The sequence below is a fragment of the Petromyzon marinus genome, chromosome 73 (assembly GCF_048934315.1).
Source record: "Petromyzon marinus isolate PM22_M1 ecotype Great Lakes invasive population chromosome 73, UKy_Petmar_22M1.pri1.0, whole genome shotgun sequence".
Lineage (NCBI taxonomy): Eukaryota > Metazoa > Chordata > Hyperoartia > Petromyzontiformes > Petromyzontidae > Petromyzon > Petromyzon marinus.
Genome location: NC_133739.1, coordinates 1947817 through 1973751, shown reverse-complemented (window position 1 = coordinate 1973751; position 25935 = coordinate 1947817). Strand labels below are relative to the sequence as shown.

The 25935-nt window shown below is 52.3% G+C and overlaps 2 protein-coding genes across 5 annotated transcripts in view; both read right to left on the bottom strand.

Moving 5' to 3' along the window:
* LOC116958156 (zinc finger MYM-type protein 3-like) overlaps positions 1-25935 on the bottom strand; it is a 266666-nt gene that overhangs the window by 132177 nt on the left and 108554 nt on the right. The gene's annotated exons all lie outside the window — the stretch shown is intronic.
* Positions 6050-25935, bottom strand: part of YJU2B (YJU2 splicing factor homolog B) — a 30954-nt gene continuing 11068 nt past the window's right edge. The window contains exons 5-8 of one of the 2 annotated variants that reach the window (XR_012930619.1): positions 22869-23041; positions 19806-19944; positions 7342-9685; positions 6050-7308 (exon numbers count right to left, since the gene is read on the bottom strand). Coding sequence is in view for 1 of the 2 variants with exons in the window: in XM_076055907.1 (XP_075912022.1) it covers positions 7728-9685; positions 19806-19944; positions 22869-23041 (2270 nt within the window). In the remaining variant the exon portion in view is untranslated. Of the gene's footprint in view, positions 9686-19805; positions 19945-22868; positions 23042-25935 lie in introns of both variants that reach the window. The other variant, XM_076055907.1, reaches the window with a different exon arrangement.

Genomic DNA, 25935 nt, shown 5'->3' with positions numbered 1-25935 from the left:
TCTGCAGATGTAGATGCCACTGGTTCTTCACGTTCTGCAGATGTAGATGCCACTGGTTCTTCACGTTCTGCAGATGTAGATGCCACTGGTTCTTCACGTTCTGTAGATGCCACTGGTTCTTCACGTTCTGCAGATGTAGATGCCACTGGTTCTTCACGTTCTGCAGATGCCACTGGTTCTTTACGTTCTGCAGATGTAGATGCCACTGGTTCTTTACGTTCTGTAGATGCCACTGGTTCTTCACGTTCTGTAGATGTAGATGCCACTGGTTCTTCACGTTCTGTAGCTGTAGATGCCACTGGTTATTCACGTTCTGCAGATGTAGATGCCACTGGTTCTTCACGTTCTGTACATGTAGATGCCACTGGTTCTTCACGTTCTGCAGATGTAGATGCCACTGGTTCTTCACGTTCTGCAGATGTAGATGCCACTGGTTATTCACGTTCTGCAGATGTAGACGCCACTGGTTCTTCACATTCTGTAGATGTAGATGCCACTGGTTCTTCACATTCTGCAGATGTAGATGCCACTGGTTCTTCACGTTCTGCAGATGTAGATGCCACTGGTTCTTCACGTTCTGTAGATGCCACTGGTTCTTCACGTTCTGCAGATGTAGATGCCACTGGTTCTTCACGTTCTGCAGATGTAGATGCCACTGGTTCTTCACGTTCTGCAGATGTAGATGCCGCTGGTTCTTCACGTTCTGCAGATGTAGATGCCGCTGATTCTTCACGTCCTGCAGATGTAGATGTCGCTGGTTCTTCACGTTCTGTAGATGTAGATGCCACTGGTTCTTCACTTTCTACAGATGTAGATACCACTGGTACTTCATGTTCTGTAGATGCCACTGGTTCTTCACGTTCTGTAGATGCCACTGGTTCTTCACGTTCTGTAGATGCCACTGGCTCTTCACGTTCTGCAGATGTAGATGCCACTGGTTCTTCACGTTCTGCAGATGTAGATGCCACTGGCTCTTCACGTTCTGCAGATGTAGACGCCACCACCGCCGCCATCTCTGGCGCCGGGCGGTTGAACTTACAAACCCCGGGACAAGACTGCACCTGGACCTGCGGCTTTTTGTTCGTGCCTCTGAAAGTTCGTGAGCCGAACGTTCGCGACGGGAGGCGGAGCCCCCCGGGACTTGGGTTCGCTAGCGCAGCCTCGGGCAAGCACGGGACGGACACGAGGCGCGGGATGGGATCTTCGTGGTCACGGTCTCGGCGTAGCCGGCAGCCGCCAGTCGCCACTAAGTGGCGGAGACGTCGCCACGGCGCCCGTGCCAGGCTAGGTGCACTTCTGAGGCTGCCACGTGAAGTGGCAGCTTTTTAAGTGTCGCCTTTTTATAGCCCACGCCACACTACCCCACCCTACCCCCTCTACCACACCACACTCTACCCCACCCTACCCCCTCTACCACACCACACTCTACCCCACCCTACCCCACCTCCTCTACCCCACCCCCTCTACCCCACCCCCTCTACCCCACCCCCTCTACCCCACCCCACTCTACCCCACCCTACCCTACCCCACCCACCCCCTCTACCCCACCCCCTCTAGCCCACCCTACCCCACCCCACCCCCTCTACCCCACCCCCTCTACCCCACCCCACCCCCTCTACCCCACCCCACCCCCTCTACCCTACCCCACCCACCCCCTCTACCCCACCCCCTCTACCCCACCCTCTCTACCCCACCCCACCCCCTCTACCCTACCCCACCCACCCCCTCTACCCCACCCGCTCTACCCCACCCTCTCTACCCCACCCCCTCTACCCCACCCCCCCCTACCCCACCCCCCCCTACCCCACCCCTCTACCATCTCTGTCTAAATCCACCTGACGAGGTTTTTTTTATAGTAATATTTTATAAGCGGTGAGGCGCGAGAGTTAGCTGATGCGGGACGGTTGAAGAGGGAAACGTGAGGTTATCGTAATATTTGAATGATTGTTTATTTGATGTGATGATGTTGACGGTGGATAGTTTACGTCACCCGCTCTGAGTTGGCGGCCGTTCCGTTGTTGTGGACGCGATTTTTGATTTTCTTTTTTGGAGGCGGGAGTCACCTCCCCTTCCTCCGAGATTCCCCTCACCATTTCAGTAATAAACTTGTACAGATTTAGAGCTCGCACACACTCACACGTGTGTGTGTGTGGTGGTGGTTATTGTGTGTGTGTAGTGGTGGTAGTGACTGTGTGTGTGTGTGGTGGTTGTAGTTACTATGTGTGTGTGGTGGTGGTAGTTATTGTGTGTGTGTAGTGGTGGTAGCTACTGTGTGTGTGTGGTGGTAGTTACTGTGTGTGTGGTGGTGGAAGTTAATGTGTGTGTGTAGTGGTGGTAGTTACTGTGTGTGTGTAGTGGTAGTTATTGTGTGTGTGTAGTGGTAGTAGTTACTGTGTGTGTAGTGGTGGTAGTTACTGTGTGTGTAGTGGTGGTAGTTACTGTGTGTGTGTGGTGGTGGTAGTTACTGTGTGTGTGTAGTGGTGGTAGTTACTGTGTGTGTGTAGTGGTGGTAGTTACTGTGTGTGTAGTGGTGGTGGTTACTGTGTGTGTGTGGTAGTTACTGTGTGTGTGTGGTAGTTACTGTGTGTGTGGTGGTAGTTACTGTGTGTGTGGTGGTGGTAGTTTGTGTGTGGTGGTGGTGGTAGTTACTGTGTGTGTGGTGGTGGTGTGTGTGTGTTGGTAGTTACTGTGTGTGCGTGTGGTGGTGGTAGTTACTGTGTGTGTGTGGTGGTGGTAGTTACTGTGTGTGTGGTGGTGGTAGTTACTGTGTGTGTGGTGGTGGTAGTTACTGTGTGTGTGGTAGTAGTTACTGTGTGTGTGGTAGTGGTGGTTACTGTGTGTGTGGTGGTAGTTACTGTGTGTGTGTGTGGTAGTTACTGTGTGTGGTGGTGGTAGTTACTGTGTGTGGTGGTAGTTACTGTGTGTGTGGTGGTAGTAGTTACTGTGTGTGTGTGTAGTGGTGGTTACTGTGTGTGTGGTGGTAGTAGTTACTGTGTGTGTGTGGTAGTAGTTACTGTGTGTGTGGTGGTAGTTACTGTGTGTGTGTGGTGGTAGTTACTGTGTGTGGTGGTAGTTACTGTGTGGTGGTGGTAGTTACTGTGTGTGGTGGTAGTAGTTACTGTGTGTGTGTAGTGGTGGTGGTAGTTACTGTGTGTGTGGTGGTAGTTACTGTGTGTGTAGTGGTGGTAGTAGTTACTGTGTGTGTGTGTGGTGGTAGTAGTTACTGTGTGTGTGTAGTGGTGGTTACTGTGTGTGTGTGGTGGTGGTAGTTACTGTGTGTGTGGTGGTGGTGGTAGTTACTGTGTGTGTGGTGGTGGTGGTAGTGTGTGTGGTGGTGGTGGTAGTTACTGTGTGTGTGGTAGTAGTTACTGTGTGTGTGTGGTGGTTACTGTGTGGTGGTAGTTACTGTGTGTGGTGGTAGTTACTGTGTGTGTGGTGGTAGTAGTTACTGTGTGTGTGTGGTGGTGGTAGTTTCTGTGTGTGGTAGTAGTTACTGTGTGTGTGGTAGTAGTTACTGTGTGTGTGTGGTGGTGGTAGTTACTGTGTGTGGTGGTAGTAGTTACTGTGTGTGAGTGTAGTGGTGGTAGTTACTGTGTGTGGTGGTGGTTACTGTGTGTGCGTGGTGGTCGTTATTGTGTGTGTAGTGGTGGTAGTTTGTGTGGTGGTGGTAGTTTGTGTGGTGGTGGTAGTTAGTGTGTGTGGTGGTAGTTACTGTGTGTGTGGTGGTTACTGTGTGTGTGGTGGTAGTTACTGTGTGTGTAGTAGTAGTTACTGTGTGTGTGGTGGTAGTTACTGTGGTGTGGTGGTTACTGTGTGTGTGGTGGTAGTTACTGTGTGTGGTAGTAGTTACTGTGTGTGGTAGTAGTTACTGTGTGTGTGTGTGGTGGTGGTAGTTACTGTGTGTGTGTGGTGGTGGTAGTTACTGTGTGTGTGTGGTGGTTACTGTGTGTGTGTGGTGGTGGTGGTAGTTACTGTGTGTGTGTGGTGGTTACTGTGTGTGTGTGGTGGTAGTAGTTACTGTGTGGTGGTAGTAGTTACTGTGTGTGTGGTGGTAGTTACTGTGTGGTGGTAGTTACTGTGTGTGTGGTGGTAGTTACTGTGTGGTGGTGGTAGTTAGTGTGTGGTGGTGGTAGTTACTGTGTGTGTGTGGTAGTAGTTACTGTGTGTGTGTGGTGGTGGTAGTTACTGTGTGTGTGGTAGTTACTGTGTGTGATAGTTACTGTGTGTGCGTGGTAGTAGTTACTGTGTGTGTGGTGGTAGTTACTGTGTGTAGTGGTGGTGGTAGTTACTGTGTGTAGTGGTGTTAGTTACTGTGTGTATGGTGGTTACTGTGTGTGTGTGGTGGTGGTAGTTACTGTGTGTGTGGTGATAGTTACTGTGTGGTGGTAGTTACTGTGTGTGTGTGGTGGTGGTAGTTACTGTGTGTAGTGGTGGTAGTTACTGTGTGTGTGTGGTAGTAGTTTGTGTGTGTGGTGGTGGTGGTTACTGTGTGTGGTGGTGGTAGTTACTGTGTGTGGTGGTTACTGTGTGTGGTGGTGGTAGTTACTGTGTGTGTGGTGGTGGTAGTTACTGTGTGTGTGGTAGTTACTGTGTGTGTGTGGTGGTTACTGTGTGTGTGGGGGTGGTAGTTACTGTGTGTGTGGTGGTGGTAGTTACTGTGTGTGGTGGTGGTAGTTACTGTGTGTGTGGTGGTTGCTGTGTGTGTGTGTGGTGGTAGTTACTGTGTGGTGGTTACAGTGTTTGGTGGTTACAGTGTGTGTGGTGGTAGTAGTTACTGTGTGGTAGTAGTTACTGTGTGTGTGGTGATAGTTACTGTGTGTGGTAGTAGTTAGTGTGTGGTGGTGGTAGTTACTGTGATAGTAGTTACTGTGTGTGGTGGTGGTAGTTAGTGGTAGTGGTAGTTACTCTGTGTGTGGTGGTGGTAGTGTGTGTGTGGTGGTATCTTCTTTGGTTCTTTCGGTAAAGTCACGTAGAATGAGAATAAAATAATAAATTGATAAAATAAAATAACACAATAATATTCTCACGACGTTTCGGCCACAACACAAGCGGCCTTCATCAAGCGGCCTTCATCAATGAAGGCCGCTTGTGTTGTGGCCAAAACGTCGTGAGAATATTATTGTGTTATTTTATTTTATCAATTTATTATTTTATTCTCATTCTACGTGACTTTACCGAAAGAACCAAAGAAGATGAATCATTGCAGTCACGAAAGCTTTAAATCGAAATTGTGTGGTGGTAGTTATTGTGTATGTGGTGGAGTGAAGCTGAGTGACTTACCGATGACCGGTACCAGCCAGTTTCAAGTGAAGGACGCTGCTACTCCTGGGAGAGACTCAGGACCAGTCTCAGAGCCCTGGGAGAGACTCAGAGCCCCTGGGAGAGACTCAGAGCCCTGGGAGAGACTCAGAGCCCCTGGGAGAGACTCAGGATCAGTCTCAGAGCCCTGGCAGAGACTCAGGATCAGTCTCAGAGCCCTGGGAGAGACTCAGAGCCCTGGGAGAGACTCAGAGCCCCTGGGAGAGACTCAGAGTCCCTGGGAGAGACTCAGAGCCCTGGAAGAGACTCAGGAACAGTCTCAGAGCCCCTGGGAGAGACTCAGACCCCCTGGGAGAGACTCAGAGCCCTGGGAGAGACTCAGAGCCCCTGGGAGAGACTCAGAGCCCTGGGAGAGACTCAGGAACAGTCTCAGACCCCCTGGGAGAGACTCAGAGCCCTGGGAGAGACTCAGAGCCCTGGGAGAGACTCAGAGCCCTGGGAGAGACTCAGAGCCCCTGGGAGAGACTCAGGATCAGTCTCAGAGCCCCTGGGAGAGACTCAGAGCCCTGGGAGAGACTCAGTGGTAGGGGTTGTGTGGTGGTGGTGGGAGTGGTGGTGTCGTGGTGGTGTGGTGGTGGTGGTGTGGAGGTGGTGTAATGGTGGTGGTGTGGTGGTGGTGTGGTGGGGGTGGTGGTGTATTGGTTGTGTGGTGGTGTCGTGGTGGTGGTGTGGTACGGTGGTGTGGTGGTGGTGGTGGCGACGTGTTAAGCGGCGATCGTAGGGCGGCCAGGCGGGAGCAGCATCACTTTTATTTTACTACAAGCACAGCGACGGGGGTTGGTTAGCAGAGTTCACGTCGCGCCTAGCCACAACTACTACTACCACTACTACTACACTACTACTACCACAACTACAACCACAACTACCACTACTACTACCACTACTACTACTACACTACTACTACCACCACTACTACTATCACTACTACTACTACCACTACCTCAACAACTACCACTACTACTACCACTACTACCACTACTACTACCACTACTACCACTACTACTACTACTACCACTACACTACTACTACCACTACAACCACTACTACCACTACTACTACCACTACTACTACCACAACTACCACTACTACTACTACCACAACTACCACTACTACTACCACTCCTACTACTACTACTACCACCACCACTACTACCACTACTACTACAACTACTACTACAACCACAACTACCACTACTACTACCACTACTACTACTACCACTACTACAACCACAACTACTACTACACTACTACACTACTACTACAACCACAACTACTACACTACTACCACTACTACCACTACTACTACCACTACTACCACTACTACCACAACTACTACTACCACAACTACTACTACAACTACCACCACTACTATCACTACTACTACCACAACTACTACCACTACTACTACTACCACTACTACTACACCACCACTACTACCACCACTACTACCACCACTACTACTACCACAACTACTACTACCACAACTACTACTACAACTACCACTAACACTACTACTAGCACTACTACTACCACAACTACAACACTACTACTACTACACTACTACCACTACTACTACCACCACCACTACTACCACTACTACTACCACCACCACAACTACAACACTACTACCACTACTACTACACTACTACTACCACTACTACCACTACTACTACCACTACAGCTACCACTACTACTACCACTACTACCACAACTACAACTAACACTACTACTAGCACTACTACTACCACAACTACAACACTACTACCACTACTACTACCACCACTACTACCACTACTACTACCACCACCACCACTACTACCACCACAACTACTACTACCACTACCACCACCACTACAGCTACCACTACAGCTACCACTACTACTACCACCACCACTACAGCTACCACTACTACTACCACAACTACTACTACAACTACCACTAACACTACTACTACCACAACTACTACACTACTACTACTACACTACTACTACTACACTACTACTACTACCACCACTACTATCACTACTACTACTACTACCACTACTACTACTACCACAACTACTAACAATACTACTACACTACTACTACCACTACCACCACTACTACTACACTACTACTACTACCACTACTACTACCACTACCGCCACCACTACTACTACCACTACAGCTACCACTACAGCTACCACTACAGCTACCACCACCACTACAGCTACCACTACTACTACCACTACAGCTACCACTACCACTACCGCCACCACTACAGCTACCACTACAGCTACCACCACCACTACAGCTACCACTACAGCTACCACTACAGCTACAGCTACCACTACAGCTACCACTACAGCTACCACCACCACTACAGCTACCACTACAGCTACAGACTCCTCTCTCCAGACCTCACCCTGACTAGCTGAGGCTGTCATTGTCAGAGGAGTCGGAGTAATCCGGAACTAATGCAGCCAGACAAAAAGGAAGTCCCGTGTCTCCATGTCTCACCGTGTCTCCCTGTCTCAGCGTGTCTCCCTGTCTCACCGTGTCTCCCTGTCTCACCGTGTCTCCCTGTGTCACCGTGTCTCCCTGTCTCAGCGTGTCTCCGTGTCTCTCCGTGTCTCCCTGTCTCACCGTGTCTCCCTGTCTCAGCGTGTCTCCCTGTCTCAGCGTGTCTCCCTGTCTCAGCGTGTCTCCCTGTCTCAGCGTGTCTCCCTGTCTCAGCGTGTCTCCCTGTCTCACCGTGTCTCCCTGTCTCACCGTGTCTCCCTGTCTCACCGTGTCTCCCTGTGTCACCGTGTCTCCCTGTCTCAGCGTGTCTCCCTGTCTCACCGTGTCTCCCTGTCTCACCGTGTCTCCCTGTCTCAGCGTGTCTCCCTGTCTCACCGTGTCTCCCTGTCTCAGCGTGTCTCCCTGTCTCAGCGTGTCTCCCTGTCTCACCGTGTCTCCCTGTCTCACCGTGTCTCCCTGTGTCACCGTGTCTCCCTGTCTCAGCGTGTCTCCCTGTCTCAGCGTGTCTCCCTGTCTCACCGTGTCTCCCTGTCTCAGCGTGTCTCCCTGTCTCAGCGTGTCTCCCTGTCTCAGCGTGTCTCCCTGTCTCAGCGTGTCTCCCTGTCTCACCGTGTCCCCCTGTCTCACCGTGTCTCCCTGTCTCAGCGTGTCTCCCTGTCTCAGCGTGTCTCCCTGTCTCAGCGTGTCTCCCTGTCTCAGCGTGTCTCCCTGTCTCAGCGTGTCTCCCTGTCTCACCGTGTCCCCCTGTCTCACCGTGTCTCCCTGTCTCAGCGTGTCTCCCTGTCTCACCGTGTCTCCCTGTCTCACCGTGTCTCCCTGTCTCACCGTGTCTCCCTGTCTCACCGTGTCTCCCTGTCTCACCGTGTCTCCCTGTCTCAGCGTGTCTCCCTGTCTCACCGTGTCCCCCTGTCTCACCGTGTCTCCCTGTCTCAGCGTGTCTCCGTGTCTCAGCGTGTCTCCGTGTCTCACCGTGTCTCCCTGTCTCACCGTGTCTCCCTGTCTCACCGTGTCTCCATCCACAACTTCTGTCTCATCTCCCCCCTGTCTCACCGTGTCTCCCTGTCTCAGCGTGTCTCCGTGTCTCAGCGTGTCTCCCTGTCTCACCGTGTCTCCATCCACAACGTCTGTCTCATCTCCCCCCCGTGTCTCCGTGTCTCTCCCCAGCGTCCCCTCCGCCTTTCTGCAGATGCTGCTGATGATGCTGCTGATGATGCTGCTGCTGATGCTGCTGCTGCTGATGCTGCTGCTGCTGCTGATGCTGCTGAGGCTGCTGCTGCTGATGCTGCTGATGCTGCTGCTGAGGCTGCTGCTGCTGCTGCTGATGCTGCTGCTGCTGCTGATGCTGCTGCTGATGCTGCTGATGCTGCTGCTGATGCTGCTGCTGCTGCTGATGCTGCTGATGCTGCTGCTGCTGATGCTGCTGGTGCTGCTGATGCTGCTGCTGCTCATCATCATCTTCCTCCTCTTCAGGATCCCCAGGTCCCTGGGCGACACGCCGGGAACGCGACCCAGGCTGCGTTTGTGCGACGAGGAGGTGGAGGAGGTGGAGGAGGTGGAGGAGGTGGAGGAGGTGGAGGAGGAGGAGGTGGAGGAGGAAGTGGACCGGCGTAGCGTGGACAGAATCGCCGAGTGGCTCCCGGAGACGCCGGGAGATTCGGACTTGACCATCGTGGACGACGAGGAGGCGGTGGTGGAGGAGGAGGTGGAGGCGGGGGTGGAGGAGGAGGTGGAGGAGGTGGAGGAGGTGGAGGAGGCGGGGGTGGAGGAGGCGGGGGTGGAGGAGGAGGAGGAGGCTGTCGCATTGCTAGTGAACCAGGGCCGGCAGGAGATGTCTCTGCGTGTCTGCCTCTGCCGGTCCTTGTACGCTGGAGAGGTGGGGAGGACACGCAGAGAGACACACACAGAGACACGGAGACACACAGAGACACACAGACACGCAGAGAGACACACAGAGACACACACAGAGACACGCAGAGAGACACGCAGAGAGTCACACGGAGAGACACGGAGAGAGACACAGAGAGAGACACACAGAGACACACACAGAGACACAGAGACACACAGAGACACACACAGAGACACGGAGACACACAGAGACACACAGAGAGACACAGAGAGACACACAGAGACACGGAGACACGCAGAGACACGGAGACACGCAGAGAGACACAGAGAGAGACACAGAGAGAGACAGAGAGAGACACAGAGAGACACACACAGAGACACGGAGACACGCAGAGAGACACAGAGAGAGACACGCAGAGAGACACACAGAGACACGGAGACACGCAGAGAGACACACACAGAGACACGGAGACACACAGAGACACACAGAGACATGCAGAGACACGGAGAGAGACACAGAGACACACAGAGACACACAGAGACACGCAGAGAGTCACACAGAGACACGGAGACACACAGAGAGACACGCAGAGACACGGAGAGAGACACAGAGACACACAGAGAGAGACACGCGGAGAGACACACAGAGAGAGACACACAGAGACACATGCGGAGACACGCAGAGACACACAGAAAGACACGCAGAGAGACACGGAGAGTCACACAGACACACACTGTGTAGAGTGTAGAGTGATGAGTGACTCACTGTGTAGAGTGATGAGTGACTCACTGTGTAGAGTGATGAGTGACTCACTGTGTAGAGTGATGAGTGACTCACTGTGTAGAGTGATGAGTGACTCACTGTGTAGAGTGTAGAGTGACTCACTGTGTAGAGTGATGAGTGACTCACTGTGTAGAGTGTAGAGTGACTCACTGTGTAGAGTGTAGCGTGATGAGTGACTCACTGTGTAGAGTGATGAGTGACTCACTGTGTAGAGTGATGAGTGACTCACTGTGTAGAGTGTAGAGTGACTCACTGTGTAGAGTGATGAGTGACTCACTGTGTAGAGTGATGAGTGACTCACTGTGTAGAGTGATGAGTGACTCACTGTGTAGAGTGATGAGTGACTCACTGTGTAGAGTGATGAGTGACTCACTGTGTAGAGTGATGAGTGACTCACTGTGTAGAGTGATGAGTGACTCACTGTGTAGAGTGATGAGTGACTCACTGTGTAGAGTGATGAGTGACTCACTGTGTAGAGTGATGAGTGACTCACTGTGTAGAGTGATGGGTGACTCACTGTGTAGAGTGATGAGTGACTCACTGTGTAGCGTGATGAGTGACTCACTGTGTAGAGTGATGAGTGACTCACTGTGTAGAGTGATGAGTGACTCACTGTGTAGAGTGATGAGTGACTCACTGTGTAGAGTGATGAGTGACTCACTGTGTAGAGTGATGAGTGACTCACTGTGTAGAGTGATGAGTGATGAGTGACTCACTGTGTAGAGTGATGAGTGACTCACTGTGTAGAGTGATGAGTGACTCACTGTGTAGAGTGATGAGTGACTCACTGTGTAGAGTGATGAGTGACTCACTGTGTAGTGTGTAGAGTGACTCACTGTGTAACGTGATGAGTGACTCACTGTGTAGAGTGACTCACTGTGTAACGTGATGAGTGACTCACTGCGCTTGCTGTGATGAGTGACTCACTGTGTAGAGTGATGAGTGACTCACTGTGTAGAGTGATGAGTGACTCACTGTGTAGAGTGATGAGTGACTCACTGTGTAGAGTGATGAGTGACTCACTGTGTAGTGTGTAGAGTGACTCACTGTGTAACGTGATGAGTGACTCACTGTGTAGAGTGATGAGTGACTCACTGTGTAGAGTGATGAGTGACTCACTGTGTAGAGTGATGGGTGACTCACTGTGCTTGCTGTGATGAGTGACTCACTGTGCTTGCTGTGATGAGTGATGAGTGACTCACTGTGATGAGTGACTCACTGTGTAACGTGATGAGTGACTCACTGTGCTTGCTGTGATGAGTGACTCACTGTGCTTGCTGTGATGAGTGATGAGTGACTCACTGTGATGAGTGACTCACTGTGTAACGTGATGAGTGACTCCCTGTGATGAGTGACTCACTGTGATGAGTGACTCACTGTGATGAGTGACTCACTGTGTAGAGTGACTCACTGTGTAATGTGATGAGTGACTCACTGTGTAGAGTGATGAGTGACTCACTGTGATGAGTGACTCACTGTGATGAGTGACTCACTGTGATGAGTGACTCACTGTGTAGATTGACTCACTGTGTAACGTGCTGAGTGACTCACTGTGTAGAGTGATGAGTGACTCACTGTGTAGAGTGACTCACTGTGTAACGTGATGAGTGACTCACTGTGATGAGTGACTCACTGTGTAGAGTGACTCACTGTGTAGAGTGACTGACTGTGTAACGTGATGAGTGACTCACTGTGTAGAGTGACTCACTGTGATGAGTGACTCACTGTGATGAGTGACTCACTGTGATGAGTGACTCACTGTGATGAGTGACTCACTGTGTAACGTGATGAGTGACTCACTGTGATGAGTGACTCACTGTGATGAGTGACTCACTGTGATGAGTGACTCACTGTGTAACATGATGAGTGACTCACTGTGATGAGTGACTCACTGTGCTTGCTGTGATGAGTGATGAGTGACTCACTGTGATGAGTGACTCACTGTGATGAGTGACTCACTGTGATGAGTGACTCACTGTGATGAGTGACTCACTGTGATGAGTGACTCACTGTGTTTACTGTGTAACGTGATGAGTGACTCACTGTGTAGAGTGATGAGTGACTCACTGTGTAGAGTGATGAGTGACTCACTGTGTAGAGTGATGAGTGACTCACTGTGTAGCGTGATGAGTGACTCACTGTGTAGAGTGATGAGTGACTCACTGTGTAGAGTGATGAGTGACTCACTGTGTAGAGTGATAAGTGATGAGTGACTCACTGTGTAGAGTGATGAGTGACTCACTGTGTAGAGTGATGAGTGACTCACTGTGTAGAGTGATGAGTGACTCACTGTGTAGCGTGATGAGTGACTCACTGTGTAGAGTGATGAGTGACTCACTGTGTAGAGTGATGGTGTGACTCACTGTGTAGAGTGATGAGTGATGAGTGACTCACTGTGTAGAGTGATGAGTGACTCACTGTGTAAAGTGATGAGTGACTCACTGTGTAGAGTGATGAGTGACTCACTGTGTAGAGTGATGAGTGACTCACTGTGTAGAGTGATGAGTGACTCACTGTGTAGAGTGATGAGTGACTCACTGTGTAGAGTGATGAGTGACTCACTGTGTAGAGTGTAGAGTGATGAGTGACTCACTGCGTAGCGTGATGAGTGACTCACTGTGTAGAGTGATGAGTGACTCACTGTGTAGAGTGATGAGTGACTCACTGTGTAGAGTGATGAGTGACTCACTGTGTAGAGTGATGAGTGACTCACTGTGTAGAGTGATGAGTGACTCACTGTGTAGAGTGATGGGTGACTCACTGTGTAGAGTGATGAGTGACTCACTGTGTAGCGTGATGAGTGACTCACTGTGTAGAGTGATGAGTGACTCACTGTGTAGAGTGATGAGTGACTCACTGTGTAGAGTGATGAGTGACTCACTGTGTAGAGTGATGAGTGACTCACTGTGTAGAGTGATGAGTGACTCACTGTGTAGAGTGTAGAGTGATGAGTGACTCACTGCGTAGAGTGATGAGTGACTCACTGTGTAGAGTGATGAGTGACTCACTGTGTAGAGTGATGAGTGACTCACTGTGTAACGTGATGAGTGACTCACTGTGTAGCGTGTAGAGTGACTCACTGTGTAGAGTGATGAGTGACTCACTGTGTAACGTGATGAGTGACTCACTGTGTAGCGTGTAGAGTGACTCACTGTGTAGAGTGATGAGTGACTCACTGTGTAGAGTGATGAGTGACTCACTGTGTAGAGTGATGAGTGACTCACTGTGTAGAGTGATGAGTGACTCACTGTGTAGAGTGATGAGTGACTCACTGTGTAGAGTGATGAGTGACTCACTGTGTAGAGTGATGGGTGACTCACTGTGTAGAGTGATGAGTGACTCACTGTGTAGCGTGATGAGTGACTCACTGTGTAGAGTGATGAGTGACTCACTGTGTAGAGTGATGAGTGACTCACTGTGTAGAGTGATGAGTGACTCACTGTGTAGAGTGATGAGTGACTCACTGTGTAGAGTGATGAGTGACTCACTGTGTAGAGTGATGAGTGACTCACTGTGTAGAGTGATGAGTGACTCACTGTGTAGAGTGTAGAGTGATGAGTGACTCACTGCGTAGAGTGATGAGTGACTCACTGTGTAGAGTGATGAGTGACTCACTGTGTAGAGTGATGAGTGACTCACTGTGTAACGTGATGAGTGACTCACTGTGTAGCGTGTAGAGTGACTCACTGTGTAGAGTGATGAGTGACTCACTGTGTAGAGTGATGAGTGACTCACTGTGTAGAGTGATGAGTGACTCACTGTGTAGAGTGATGAGTGACTTACTGTGTAGCGTGATGAGTGACTCACTGTGTAGCGTGATGAGTGACTCACTGTGTAGAGTGATGAGTGACTCACTGTGTAGAGTGACTCACTGTGTAGAGTGATGAGTGACTCACTGTGTAGAGTGATGAGTGACTCACTGTGTAGAGTGATGAGTGACTCACTGTGTAGAGTGATGAGTGACTCACTGTGTAGAGTGATGAGTGACTCACTGTGTAGAGTGATGAGTGACTCACTGTGTAGCGTGATGAGTGACTCACTGTGTAGCGTGATGAGTGACTCACTGTGTAGAGTGATGAGTGACTCACTGTGTAGTGTGTCTCACTGTGTAGAGTGATGAGTGACTCACTGTGTAGAGTGATGAGTGACTCACTGTGTAGTGTGACTCACTGTGTAGAGTGATGAGTGACTCACTGTGTAGCGTGATGAGTGACTCACTGTGTAGCGTGATGAGTGACTCACTGTGTAGAGTGATGAGTGACTCACTGTGTAGAGTGACTCACTGTGTAGAGTGATGAGTGACTCACTGTGTAGAGTGATGAGTGACTCACTGTGTAGTGTGTAGAGTGACTCACTGTGTAACGTGAAGAGTGACTCACTGTGTAGAGTGATGAGTGACTCACTGTGTAGAGTGATGAGTGACTCACTGTGTAGAGTGATGAGTGACTCACTGTGTAGAGTGACTCACTGTGTAACGTGATGAGTGACTCACTGTGATGAGTGACTCACTGTGATGAGTGACTCACTGTGATGAGTGACTCACTGTGATGAGTGACTCACTGTGCTTGCTGTGTAGTGTGATGAGTGATGAGTGACTCACTGTGTAACGTGATGAGTGATGAGTGACTCACTGTGATGAGTGACTCACTGTGTAACATGATGAGTGACTCACTGTGATGAGTGACTCACTGTGCTTGCTGTGATGAGTGATGAGTGACTCACTGTGATGAGTGACTCACTGTGATGAGTGACTCACTGTGATGAGTGACTCACTGTGATGAGTGACTCACTGTGATGAGTGACTCACTGTGTTTACTGTGTAACGTGATGAGTGACTCACTGTGTAGAGTGATGAGTGACTCACTGTGTAGAGTGATGAGTGACTCACTGTGTAGAGTGATGAGTGACTCACTGTGTAGCGTGATGAGTGACTCACTGTGTAGAGTGATGAGTGACTCACTGTGTAGAGTGATGAGTGACTCACTGTGTAGAGTGATAAGTGATGAGTGACTCACTGTGTAGAGTGATGAGTGACTCACTGTGTAGAGTGATGAGTGACTCACTGTGTAGAGTGATGAGTGACTCACTGTGTAGCGTGATGAGTGACTCACTGTGTAGAGTGATGAGTGACTCACTGTGTAGAGTGATGGTGTGACTCACTGTGTAGAGTGATGAGTGATGAGTGACTCACTGTGTAGAGTGATGAGTGACTCACTGTGTAGAGTGATGAGTGACTCACTGTGTAGAGTGATGAGTGACTCACTGTGTAGAGTGATGAGTGACTCACTGTGTAGAGTGATGAGTGACTCACTGTGTAGAGTGATGAGTGACTCACTGTGTAGAGTGATGAGTGACTCACTGTGTAGAGTGTAGAGTGATGAGTGACTCACTGCGTAGCGTGATGAGTGACTCACTGTGTAGAGTGATGAGTGACTCACTGTGTAGAGTGATGAGTGACTCACTGTGTAGAGTGATGAGTGACTCACTGTGTAGAGTGATGAGTGACTCACTGTGTAGAGTGATGAGTGACTCACTGTGTAGAGTGATGGGTGACTCACTGTGTAGAGTGATGAGTGACTCACTGTGTAGCGTGATGAGTGACTCACTGTGTAGAGTGATGAGTGACTCACTGTGTAGAGTGATGAGTGACTCACTGTGTAGAGTGATGAGTGACTCACTGTGTAGAGTGATGAGTGACTCACTGTGTAGAGTGATGAGTGACTCACTGTGTAGAGTGTAGAGTGATGAGTGACTCACTGCGTAGAGTGATGAGTGACTCACTGTGTAGAGTGATGAGTGACTCACTGTGTAGAGTGATGAGTGACTCACTGTGTAACGTGATGAGTGACTCACTGTGTAGCGTGTAGAGTGACTCACTGTGTAGTGTGTAGAGTGACTCACTGTGTAACGTGAAGAGTGACTCACTGTGTAGAGTGATGAGTGACTCACTGTGTAGAGTGATGAGTGACTCACTGTGTAGAGTGATGAGTGACTCACTGTGTAGAGTGACTCACTGTGTAACGTGATGAGTGACTCACTGTGATGAGTGACTCACTGTGATGAGTGACTCACTGTGATGAGTGACTCACTGTGATGAGTGACTCACTGTGCTTGCTGTGTAGTGTGATGAGTGATGAGTGACTCACTGTGTAACGTGATGAGTGATGAGTGACTCACTGTGATGAGTGACTCACTGTGTAACATGATGAGTGACTCACTGTGATGAGTGACTCACTGTGCTTGCTGTGATGAGTGATGAGTGACTCACTGTGATGAGTGACTCACTGTGATGAGTGACTCACTGTGATGAGTGACTCACTGTGATGAGTGACTCACTGTGATGAGTGACTCACTGTGTTTACTGTGTAACGTGATGAGTGACTCACTGTGTAGAGTGATGAGTGACTCACTGTGTAGAGTGATGAGTGACTCACTGTGTAGAGTGATGAGTGACTCACTGTGTAGCGTGATGAGTGACTCACTGTGTAGAGTGATGAGTGACTCACTGTGTAGAGTGATGAGTGACTCACTGTGTAGAGTGATAAGTGATGAGTGACTCACTGTGTAGAGTGATGAGTGACTCACTGTGTAGAGTGATGAGTGACTCACTGTGTAGAGTGATGAGTGACTCACTGTGTAGCGTGATGAGTGACTCACTGTGTAGAGTGATGAGTGACTCACTGTGTAGAGTGATGGTGTGACTCACTGTGTAGAGTGATGAGTGATGAGTGACTCACTGTGTAGAGTGATGAGTGACTCACTGTGTAGAGTGATGAGTGACTCACTGTGTAGAGTGATGAGTGACTCACTGTGTAGAGTGATGAGTGACTCACTGTGTAGAGTGATGAGTGACTCACTGTGTAGAGTGATGAGTGACTCACTGTGTAGAGTGATGAGTGACTCACTGTGTAGAGTGTAGAGTGATGAGTGACTCACTGCGTAGCGTGATGAGTGACTCACTGTGTAGAGTGATGAGTGACTCACTGTGTAGAGTGATGAGTGACTCACTGTGTAGAGTGATGAGTGACTCACTGTGTAGAGTGATGAGTGACTCACTGTGTAGAGTGATGAGTGACTCACTGTGTAGAGTGATGGGTGACTCACTGTGTAGAGTGATGAGTGACTCACTGTGTAGCGTGATGAGTGACTCACTGTGTAGAGTGATGAGTGACTCACTGTGTAGAGTGATGAGTGACTCACTGTGTAGAGTGATGAGTGACTCACTGTGTAGAGTGATGAGTGACTCACTGTGTAGAGTGATGAGTGACTCACTGTGTAGAGTGTAGAGTGATGAGTGACTCACTGCGTAGAGTGATGAGTGACTCACTGTGTAGAGTGATGAGTGACTCACTGTGTAGAGTGATGAGTGACTCACTGTGTAACGTGATGAGTGACTCACTGTGTAGCGTGTAGAGTGACTCACTGTGTAGAGTGATGAGTGACTCACTGTGTAACGTGATGAGTGACTCACTGTGTAGCGTGTAAAGTGACTCACTGTGTAGAGTGATGAGTGACTCACTGTGTAGAGTGATGAGTGACTCACTGTGTAGAGTGATGAGTGACTCACTGTGTAGAGTGATGAGTGACTCACTGTGTAGAGTGATGAGTGACTCACTGTGTAGAGTGATGAGTGACTCACTGTGTAGAGTGATGGGTGACTCACTGTGTAGAGTGATGAGTGACTCACTGTGTAGCGTGATGAGTGACTCACTGTGTAGAGTGATGAGTGACTCACTGTGTAGAGTGATGAGTGACTCACTGTGTAGAGTGATGAGTGACTCACTGTGTAGAGTGATGAGTGACTCACTGTGTAGAGTGATGAGTGACTCACTGTGTAGAGTGATGAGTGACTCACTGTGTAGAGTGATGAGTGACTCACTGTGTAGAGTGTAGAGTGATGAGTGACTCACTGCGTAGAGTGATGAGTGACTCACTGTGTAGAGTGATGAGTGACTCACTGTGTAGAGTGATGAGTGACTCACTGTGTAACGTGATGAGTGACTCACTGTGTAGCGTGTAGAGTGACTCACTGTGTAGAGTGATGAGTGACTCACTGTGTAGAGTGATGAGTGACTCACTGTGTAGAGTGATGAGTGACTCACTGTGTAGAGTGATGAGTGACTCACTGTGTAGCGTGATGAGTGACTCACTGTGTAGCGTGATGAGTGACTCACTGTGTAGAGTGATGAGTGACTCACTGTGTAGAGTGACTCACTGTGTAGAGTGATGAGTGACTCACTGTGTAGAGTGATGAGTGACTCACTGTGTAGAGTGATGAGTGACTCACTGTGTAGAGTGATGAGTGACTCACTGTGTAGAGTGATGAGTGACTCACTGTGTAGAGTGATGAGTGACTCACTGTGTAGCGTGATGAGTGACTCACTGTGTAGCGTGATGAGTGACTCACTGTGTAGAGTGATGAGTGACTCACTGTGTAGTGTGTCTCACTGTGTAGAGTGATGAGTGACTCACTGTGTAGAGTGATGAGTGACTCACTGTGTAGTGTGACTCACTGTGTAGAGTGATGAGTGACTCACTGTGTAGCGTGATGAGTGACTCACTGTGTAGCGTGATGAGTGACTCACTGTGTAGAGTGATGAGTGACTCACTGTGTAGAGTGACTCACTGTGTAGAGTGATGAGTGACTCACTGTGTAGAGTGATGAGTGACTCACTGTGTAGTGTGTAGAGTGACTCACTGTGTAACGTGAAGAGTGACTCACTGTGTAGAGTGATGAGTGACTCACTGTGTAGAGTGATGAGTGACTCACTGTGTAGAGTGATGAGTGACTCACTGTGTAGAGTGACTCACTGTGTAACGTGATGAGTGACTCACTGTGATGAGTGACTCACTGTGATGAGTGACTCACTGTGATGAGTGACTCACTGTGATGAGTGACTCACTGTGCTTGCTGTGTAGTGTGATGAGTGATGAGTGACTCACTGTGTAACGTGATGAGTGATGAGTGACTCACTGTGTAGAGTGACTCACTGTGCTCACTGTGTAGAGTGACTCACTGTGTTTACTGTGTAACGTAATGAGTGTAGAGTGACTCACTGTGCTTGCTGTGATGAGTGATGAGTGACTCACTGTGATGAGTGACTCACTGTGTTTACTGTGTAGTGTGATGAGTGACTCACTGTGATGAGTGACTCACTGTGATGAGTGACTCACTGTGTTTACTGTGTAGTGTGTAGAGTGACTCACTGTGATGAGTGACTCACTGTGTAACGTGATGAGTGACTCACTGTGTTTACTGTGTAGTGTGATGAGTGACTCACTGTGATGAGTGACTCACTGTGATGAGTGACTCACTGTGATGAGTGACTCACTGTGTAACGTGATGAGTGACTCACTGTGTTTACTGTGTAACGTGATGAGTGACGCCAGTCTGCGGTCCTCATCGCTGAGCGGCAGGAGAGGAATGGAGACTCCGGCTCTCTTCTGCTCGGCCACCATGGAAGCCTCCGCATCACTCCGGGCACGCTTCTCTTCCTGTAGACGTGGTGGTAGTGGTGGTGTTAGTGGTGTGAGTGGTGGTGGTGGTGGTGGTGGTAGTGGTGATGGTGGTGTTAGTGGTGTGAGTGGTGGTGGTGGTGGTAGTGGTGGTGTTAGTGGTGTGAGTGGTGGTGGTGGTGGTGGTAGTGGTGGTGTTAGTGGTGTGAGTGGTGGTGGTGGTGGTGGTAGTGGTGATGGTGGTGTTAGTGGTGGTGGTGGTAGTGGTGTTGGTAGTGGTGTTAGTGGTGGTGGTAGTGGTGGTAGTGGTGGTGGTCGTGTTAGTCGTGGTGGTAGTAGTGGTGGTGGTGGTGATAGTGGTGGTGGTCGTGTTAGTCGTGGTGGTAGTGGTGGTGATGGTGGTGTTAGTCGTGGTGGTAGTGGCGGTGGTAGTGGTGGTGGTGATAGTGGTGGTGGTCGTGTTAGTCGTGGTGGTAGTGGTAGTGGTGGTGGTTGTAGTGGTGGTGGTAGTGATAGTAGGGGTGGTGGTGTAGGTGGTGGTAGTGGTGGCAGTGGTGGTGGTGTAGGTGGTGGTAGTGGTGGTAGTGGTGGTGTAGGTAGTGGTGATATTGGTGGTGTAGGTGGTGTAGGTAGTGGTGGTGATGGTGGTGGTAGTGGTGATAGTGGTGGTGTAGGTGGTGGTAGTGGTGGTGTAGGTGGTGGTAGTGGTGGTGTAAGTGGTGGTAGTGGTGGTGTAGGTGGTGTAGGTAGTGGTGGTGTAGGTGGTGTAGGTAGTGGTGATAGTGGTGGTGTAGGTGGTGGTAGAGGTGAGAGTGGTGGTGTAGGTGGTGGTAGTGGTGGTGTAGGTGGTGGTAGTGGTGGTGTAAGTGGTGGTAGTGGTGGTGTAGGTAGTGGTGGTGTAAGTGATGGTAGTGGTGATAGTGGTGGTGTAGCTGGTGTAGGTAGTGGTGGTGTAAGTGGTGGTAGACGTGGTAGTGGTGGTGGTAGTGGTGGTAGTGGTGGTGTAGGTGGTGTAGGTAGTGGTGGTGTAGGTGGTGGTAGTGGTGTAAGTGGTGGTGTAAGTGGTGGTAGTGGTGGTGTAGGTGGTAGTGGTGGTGTAGGTGGTGTAGGTAGTGGTGGTGTAAGTGGTGGTAGAGGTGGTAGTGGTATAGGTGGTGTAGGTGGTGTAGGTAGTGGTGGTGTAAGTGGTGGTAGAGGTGGTAGTGGTGGTAGTGGTGGTAGTGGTGGTGTAGGTGGTGGTAGTGGTGGTAGTGGTGGTGTAGGTGGTGGTAGCGGTGGTAGTGGTGGTGTAAGTGGTGGTAGTGGTGGTGTAGGTGGTGTAGGTAGTGGTGGTAGTGGTGGTGTAGGTGGTGTAGGTAGTGGTGATAGTGGTGGTGTAGGTGGTGGTAGAGGTGAGAGTGGTGGTGTAGGTGGTGGTAGTGGTGGTGTAGGTGGTGGTAGCGGTGGTAGTGGTGGTGTAAGTGGTGGTAGTGGTGGTGTAGGTGGTGCAGGTAGTGGTGGTAGTGGTGGTGTAGGTGGTGGTAGTGGTGGTAGTGGTGGTGTAGGTGTGCAGGTAGTGGTGGTGTAGGTGGTAGTAGTGGTGGTAGTGGTGGTGTAAGTGGTGGTAGTGGTGGTGTAAGTGGTGGTAGTGGTGGTGTAAGTGGTGGTAGTGGTGATAGTGGTGATGTAGGTGGTGGTAGTGGTGGTGGTAGTGGTGGTAGTGGTGGTGTAGGTGGTGCAGGTAGTGGTGGTAGTGGTGGTGTAGGTGGTGTAGGCAGTGGTGGTAGTGGTGGTGTAGGTAGCGGTGGTGTAGGTGGTGGTAGTGGTGGTAGTGGTGGTGTAGGTGGTGGTAGTGGTGGTGTAAGTGGTGGTAGTGGTGGTGTAAGTGGTGTAGGTGGTGCATGTAGTGGTGTAAGTGGTGTAAGTGGTGATAGTGGTGGTGTTAGTGGTGTTAGTGGTGGTGTTAGTGGTGTTAGTGGTGGTGTTAGTGGTGTTAGTGGTGGTGTAAGTGGTGTTAGTGGTGTTAGTGGTGGTGTTAGTGGTGTTAGTGGTGATAGTGGTGGTGTTAGTGGTGTAAGTGGTGGTGTTAGTGGTGTTAGTGGTGATAGTGGTGGTGTTAGTGGTGGTGTTAGTGGTGGTGTTAGTGGTGGTGTTAGTGGTGGTGTTAGTGGTGTTAGTGGTGGTGTTAGTGGTGATAGTGGTGATAGTGGTGTTAGTGGTGGTGTTAGTGGTGGTGTTAGTGGTGGTGTAGGTGGTGGTGTTAGTGGTGGTGTAGGTGGTGGTGTTAGTGGTGGTGTTAGTGGTGGTGTTAGTGGTGGTGTTAGTGGTGGTGTTAGTGGTGGTGTTAGTGGTGTTAGTGGTGATAGTGGTGTTAGTGGTGGTGTTAGTGGTGGTGTAGGTGGTGGTGTAGGTGGTTCAGGTAGTGGTGTAGGTGGTTCAGGTAGTGGTGTAGGTGGTTCAGGTAGTGGTGTAGGTGGTGGTGTAGGTGGTGTAGGTGGTGGTGTAGGTAGTGGTGTTAGTGGTGTAGGTGGTGGTTCAGGTGGTGTTAGTGGTGGTGTAGGTGGTGTAGGTGGTGTTAGTGGTGGTGTAGGTAGTGGTGTTAGTGGTGGTGTAAGTGGTGATAGTGGTGGTGTAAGTGGTGGTGTTAGTGGTGTTAGTGGTGTTAGTGGTGGTGTTAGTGGTGGTGTAGGTGGTGGTGTAGGTAGTGGTGTAAGTGGTGGTTCAGGTGGTGTTAGTGGTGTTAGTGGTGGTGTAGGTAGTGGTGTTAGTGGTGGTTCAGGTGGTGTTAGTGGTGGTGTAGGTGGTGGTGATAGTGGTGGTGTTAGTGGTGTTAGTGGTGGTTCAGGTGGTGTTAGTGGTGGTGTAGGTGGTGGTGTAGGTGGTTCAGGTAGTGGTGTAGGTAGTGGTGTTAGTGGTGTAAGTGGTGGTTCAGGTGGTGTTAGTGGTGGTGGAGTCAGCAGTGGTGGCAGCTCACGACCCCTCACCCGGAATCTCCGCCGTGCCAGGCTGTTGGCGTCCCCGTCGTGCCGACGTGCCGAGCGGAGGGCCACCAGCCGGGCCAGCGACGGGGCGGCGGCCGCAAGCTTGGCCCGGTCACGGTCGCCGTGCTCCAGGCGGTACATGGCGTCCGTCTCCAGCCGCCGCTTCTCCTCGTGCTCTGAGACACGGGGGGAGAGTGGGAGGGTGGGTGGGAGGGTGAGTGAGTGGGGTGAGTGGGTGAGTGGGTGGGGGGGTGAGTGGGTGGGGGAGTGGGTGGGTGGGTGGGTGAGTGGGTGGGAGGGTGGGTGGGTGAGTGGGTGGGTGGGGGAGTGGGAGGGTGAGTGGGTGAGTGGGTGGGTGGGTGGGGGAGTGGGAGGGTGGGTGGGGGAGTGGGTGGGAGAGTGAGTGGGAGGGTGGGTGGGTGAGTGGGGGAGTGGGTGAGTGGGTGGGGGAGTGGGTGGGGGAGTGGGTTAGTGGGAGGGTGGGTGAGTGGGTGGGAGGGTGGGTGGGGGAGTGGGAGGGTGGGTGGGTGAGTGGGTGAGTGAGTGGGTGGGTGGGTGAGTGGGAGGGTGGGTGGGTGGGTGGGGGAGTGGGAGGGTGGGTGGGAGGGTGGGTGGGTGGGTGGGTGAGTGGGAGGGTGGGTGAGTGGGAGGGTGGGTGAGTGGGTGGGAGGGTGGGTGGGGGAGTGGGAGGGTGGGTGGGTGAGTGGGTGAGTGAGTGGGTGGGTGGGTGGGTGAGTGGGAGGGTGGGTGGGGGAGTGGGAGGGTGGGTGGGTGAGTGGGTGAGTGAGTGGGTGGGTGGGTGGGTGAGTGGGAGGGTGGGTGAGTGGGTGGGAGGGTGGGTGGGGGAGTGGGAGGGTGGGTGGGTGAGTGGGTGAGTGAGTGGGTGGGTGGGTGGGGGAGTGGGTGGGTGGGGGAGTGGGAGGGTGGGTGGGAGGGTGGGTGGGTAAATTGGTGGGTGGGAGGGTGGGTTATTGGGTGAGTGGGTAAGTGGGTGGGTGGGTGGGTGAGTGAGTGAGTGGGTGGGGGAGAGGGTGAGTGAGTGGGTGGGTGGGTGAATGGGTGGGGGAGTGGGTGAGTGGGTAAGTGGGTGGGTGAGTGGGTGGGTGAGTGGGAGGGTGGGTGAGTGGGAGGGTGGGTGAGTGGGTGGGAGGGTGGGTGGGGGAGTGGGAGGGTGGGTGGGTGAGTGGGTGAGTGAGTGAGTGGGTGGGTGGGTGGGTGAGGGGGAGGGTGGGTGAGTGGGTGGGAGGGTGGGTGGGGGAGTGGGAGGGTGGGTGGGTGAGTGGGTGAGTGAGTGGGTGGGTGGGTGGGTGAGTGGGAGGGTGGGTGGGTGGGTGGGGGAGTGGGAGGGTGGGTGGGAGGGTGGGTGGGTGGGTGAGTGGGAGGGTGGGTGAGTGGGAGGGTGGGTGAGTGGGTGGGAGGGTGGGTGGGTGGGGAGTGGGAGGGTGGGTGGGTGAGTGGGTGAGTGAGTGGGTGGGTGGGTGGGTGAGTGGGAGGGTGGGTGAGTGGGTGGGAGGGTGGGTGGGGGAGTGGGAGGGTGGGTGGGTGAGTGGGTGAGTGAGTGGGTGGGTGGGAGGGTGAGTGGGAGGGTGGGTGAGTGGGTGGGAGGGTGGGTGGGGGAGTGGGAGGGTGGGTGGGTGAGTGGGTGAGTGAGTGGGTGGGTGGGTGGGGGAGTGGGTGGGTGGGGGAGTGGGAGGGTGGGTGGGAGGGTGGGTGGGTAAATTGGTGGGTGGGAGGGTGGGTTATTGGGTGAGTGGGTAAGTGGGTGGGTGGGTGGGTGAGTGAGTGAGTGGGTGGGGGAGAGGGTGAGTGAGTGGGTGGGTGGGTGAATGGGTGGGGGAGTGGGTGAGTGGGTGAGTGGGTAAGTGGGTGGGTGAGTGGGTGGGTGGGTGAGTGGGTCAGTGGGAGGGTGGGTGGGAGGGTGGGTGGGTGAATGGGTGGGTGGGAGGGTGGGTGAGTGGGTGAGTGGGTAAGTGGGTGGGTGAGTGGGTGGGTGGGTGAGTGAGTGGGTGGGTGGGTGGGGGAGTGGGTGGGGGAGTGGGAGGGTGAGTGGGTGGGTGAGTGGGTGGGTGAGTGGGAGGGTGAGTGGGTGGGAGGGTGAGTGGGTGGGTGGGTGGGTGAGTGAGTGGGTGGGTGGGTGGGGGAGTGGGTGGGTGGGGGAGTGGGAGGGTGGGTGGGAGGGTGGGTGGGTAAATTGGTGGGTGGGAGGGTGGGTGATTGGGTGAGTGGGTAAGTGGGTGGGTGGGTGGGTGAGTGAGTGAGTGGGTGGGGGAGAGGGTGAGTGAGTGGGTGGGTGGGTGAATGGGTGGGGGAGTGGGTGAGTGGGTGAGTGGGTAAGTGGGTGGGTGGGTGAGTGGGTGAGTGGGTGAGTGGGAGGGTGGGTGGGAGGGTGGGTGGGTGAATGGGTGGGTGGGAGGGTGGGTGAGTGGGTGAGTGGGTAAGTGGGTGGGTGAGTGGGTGGGTGGGTGAGTGAGTGGGTGGGTGGGTGGGGGAGTGGGTGGGGGAGTGGGAGGGTGAGTGGGTGGGTGAGTGGGTGGGTGAGTGGAGGGGTGAGTGGGTGGGTGGGTGGGTGAGTGAGTGGGTGAGTGGGTGGGTGGGTGAGTGAGTGGGAGGGGTGGTGGGTGAGTGGGTGGGTGGGTGGGAGAGTGGGTGGGTGGGTGGGGGAGTGGGTGGGTGAGTGGGAGGGTGGGTGGGAGGGTGAGTGGGAGGGTGGGTGGGTGAGTGAGTGGGTGAGTGGGTGGGTGGGTGAGTGGGTGAGTGGGTGGGTGAGTGGGTGGGTGAGTGGGTGGGTGGGTGAGTGGGTGGGGGAGAGGGTGAGTGGGTGGGTGGGGGAGAGGGTGAGTGGGTGGGTGGGGGAGAGGGTGAGCGGGTGGGTGGGTGGGGGAGAGGGTGAGCGGGTGGGTGGGTGGGGGAGAGGGTGAGTGGGTGGGTGTGTGGGGGAGAGGGTGAGTGGGTGAGTGGGTGGGGGAGAGGGTGAGTGGGTGGGTGGGTGGGGGAGAGGGTGAGTGAGTGGGTGAGTGGGTGAGTGAGTGGGGGAGTGAGTGGGTGAGTGGGTGGGTGGGTGAGTGAGTGA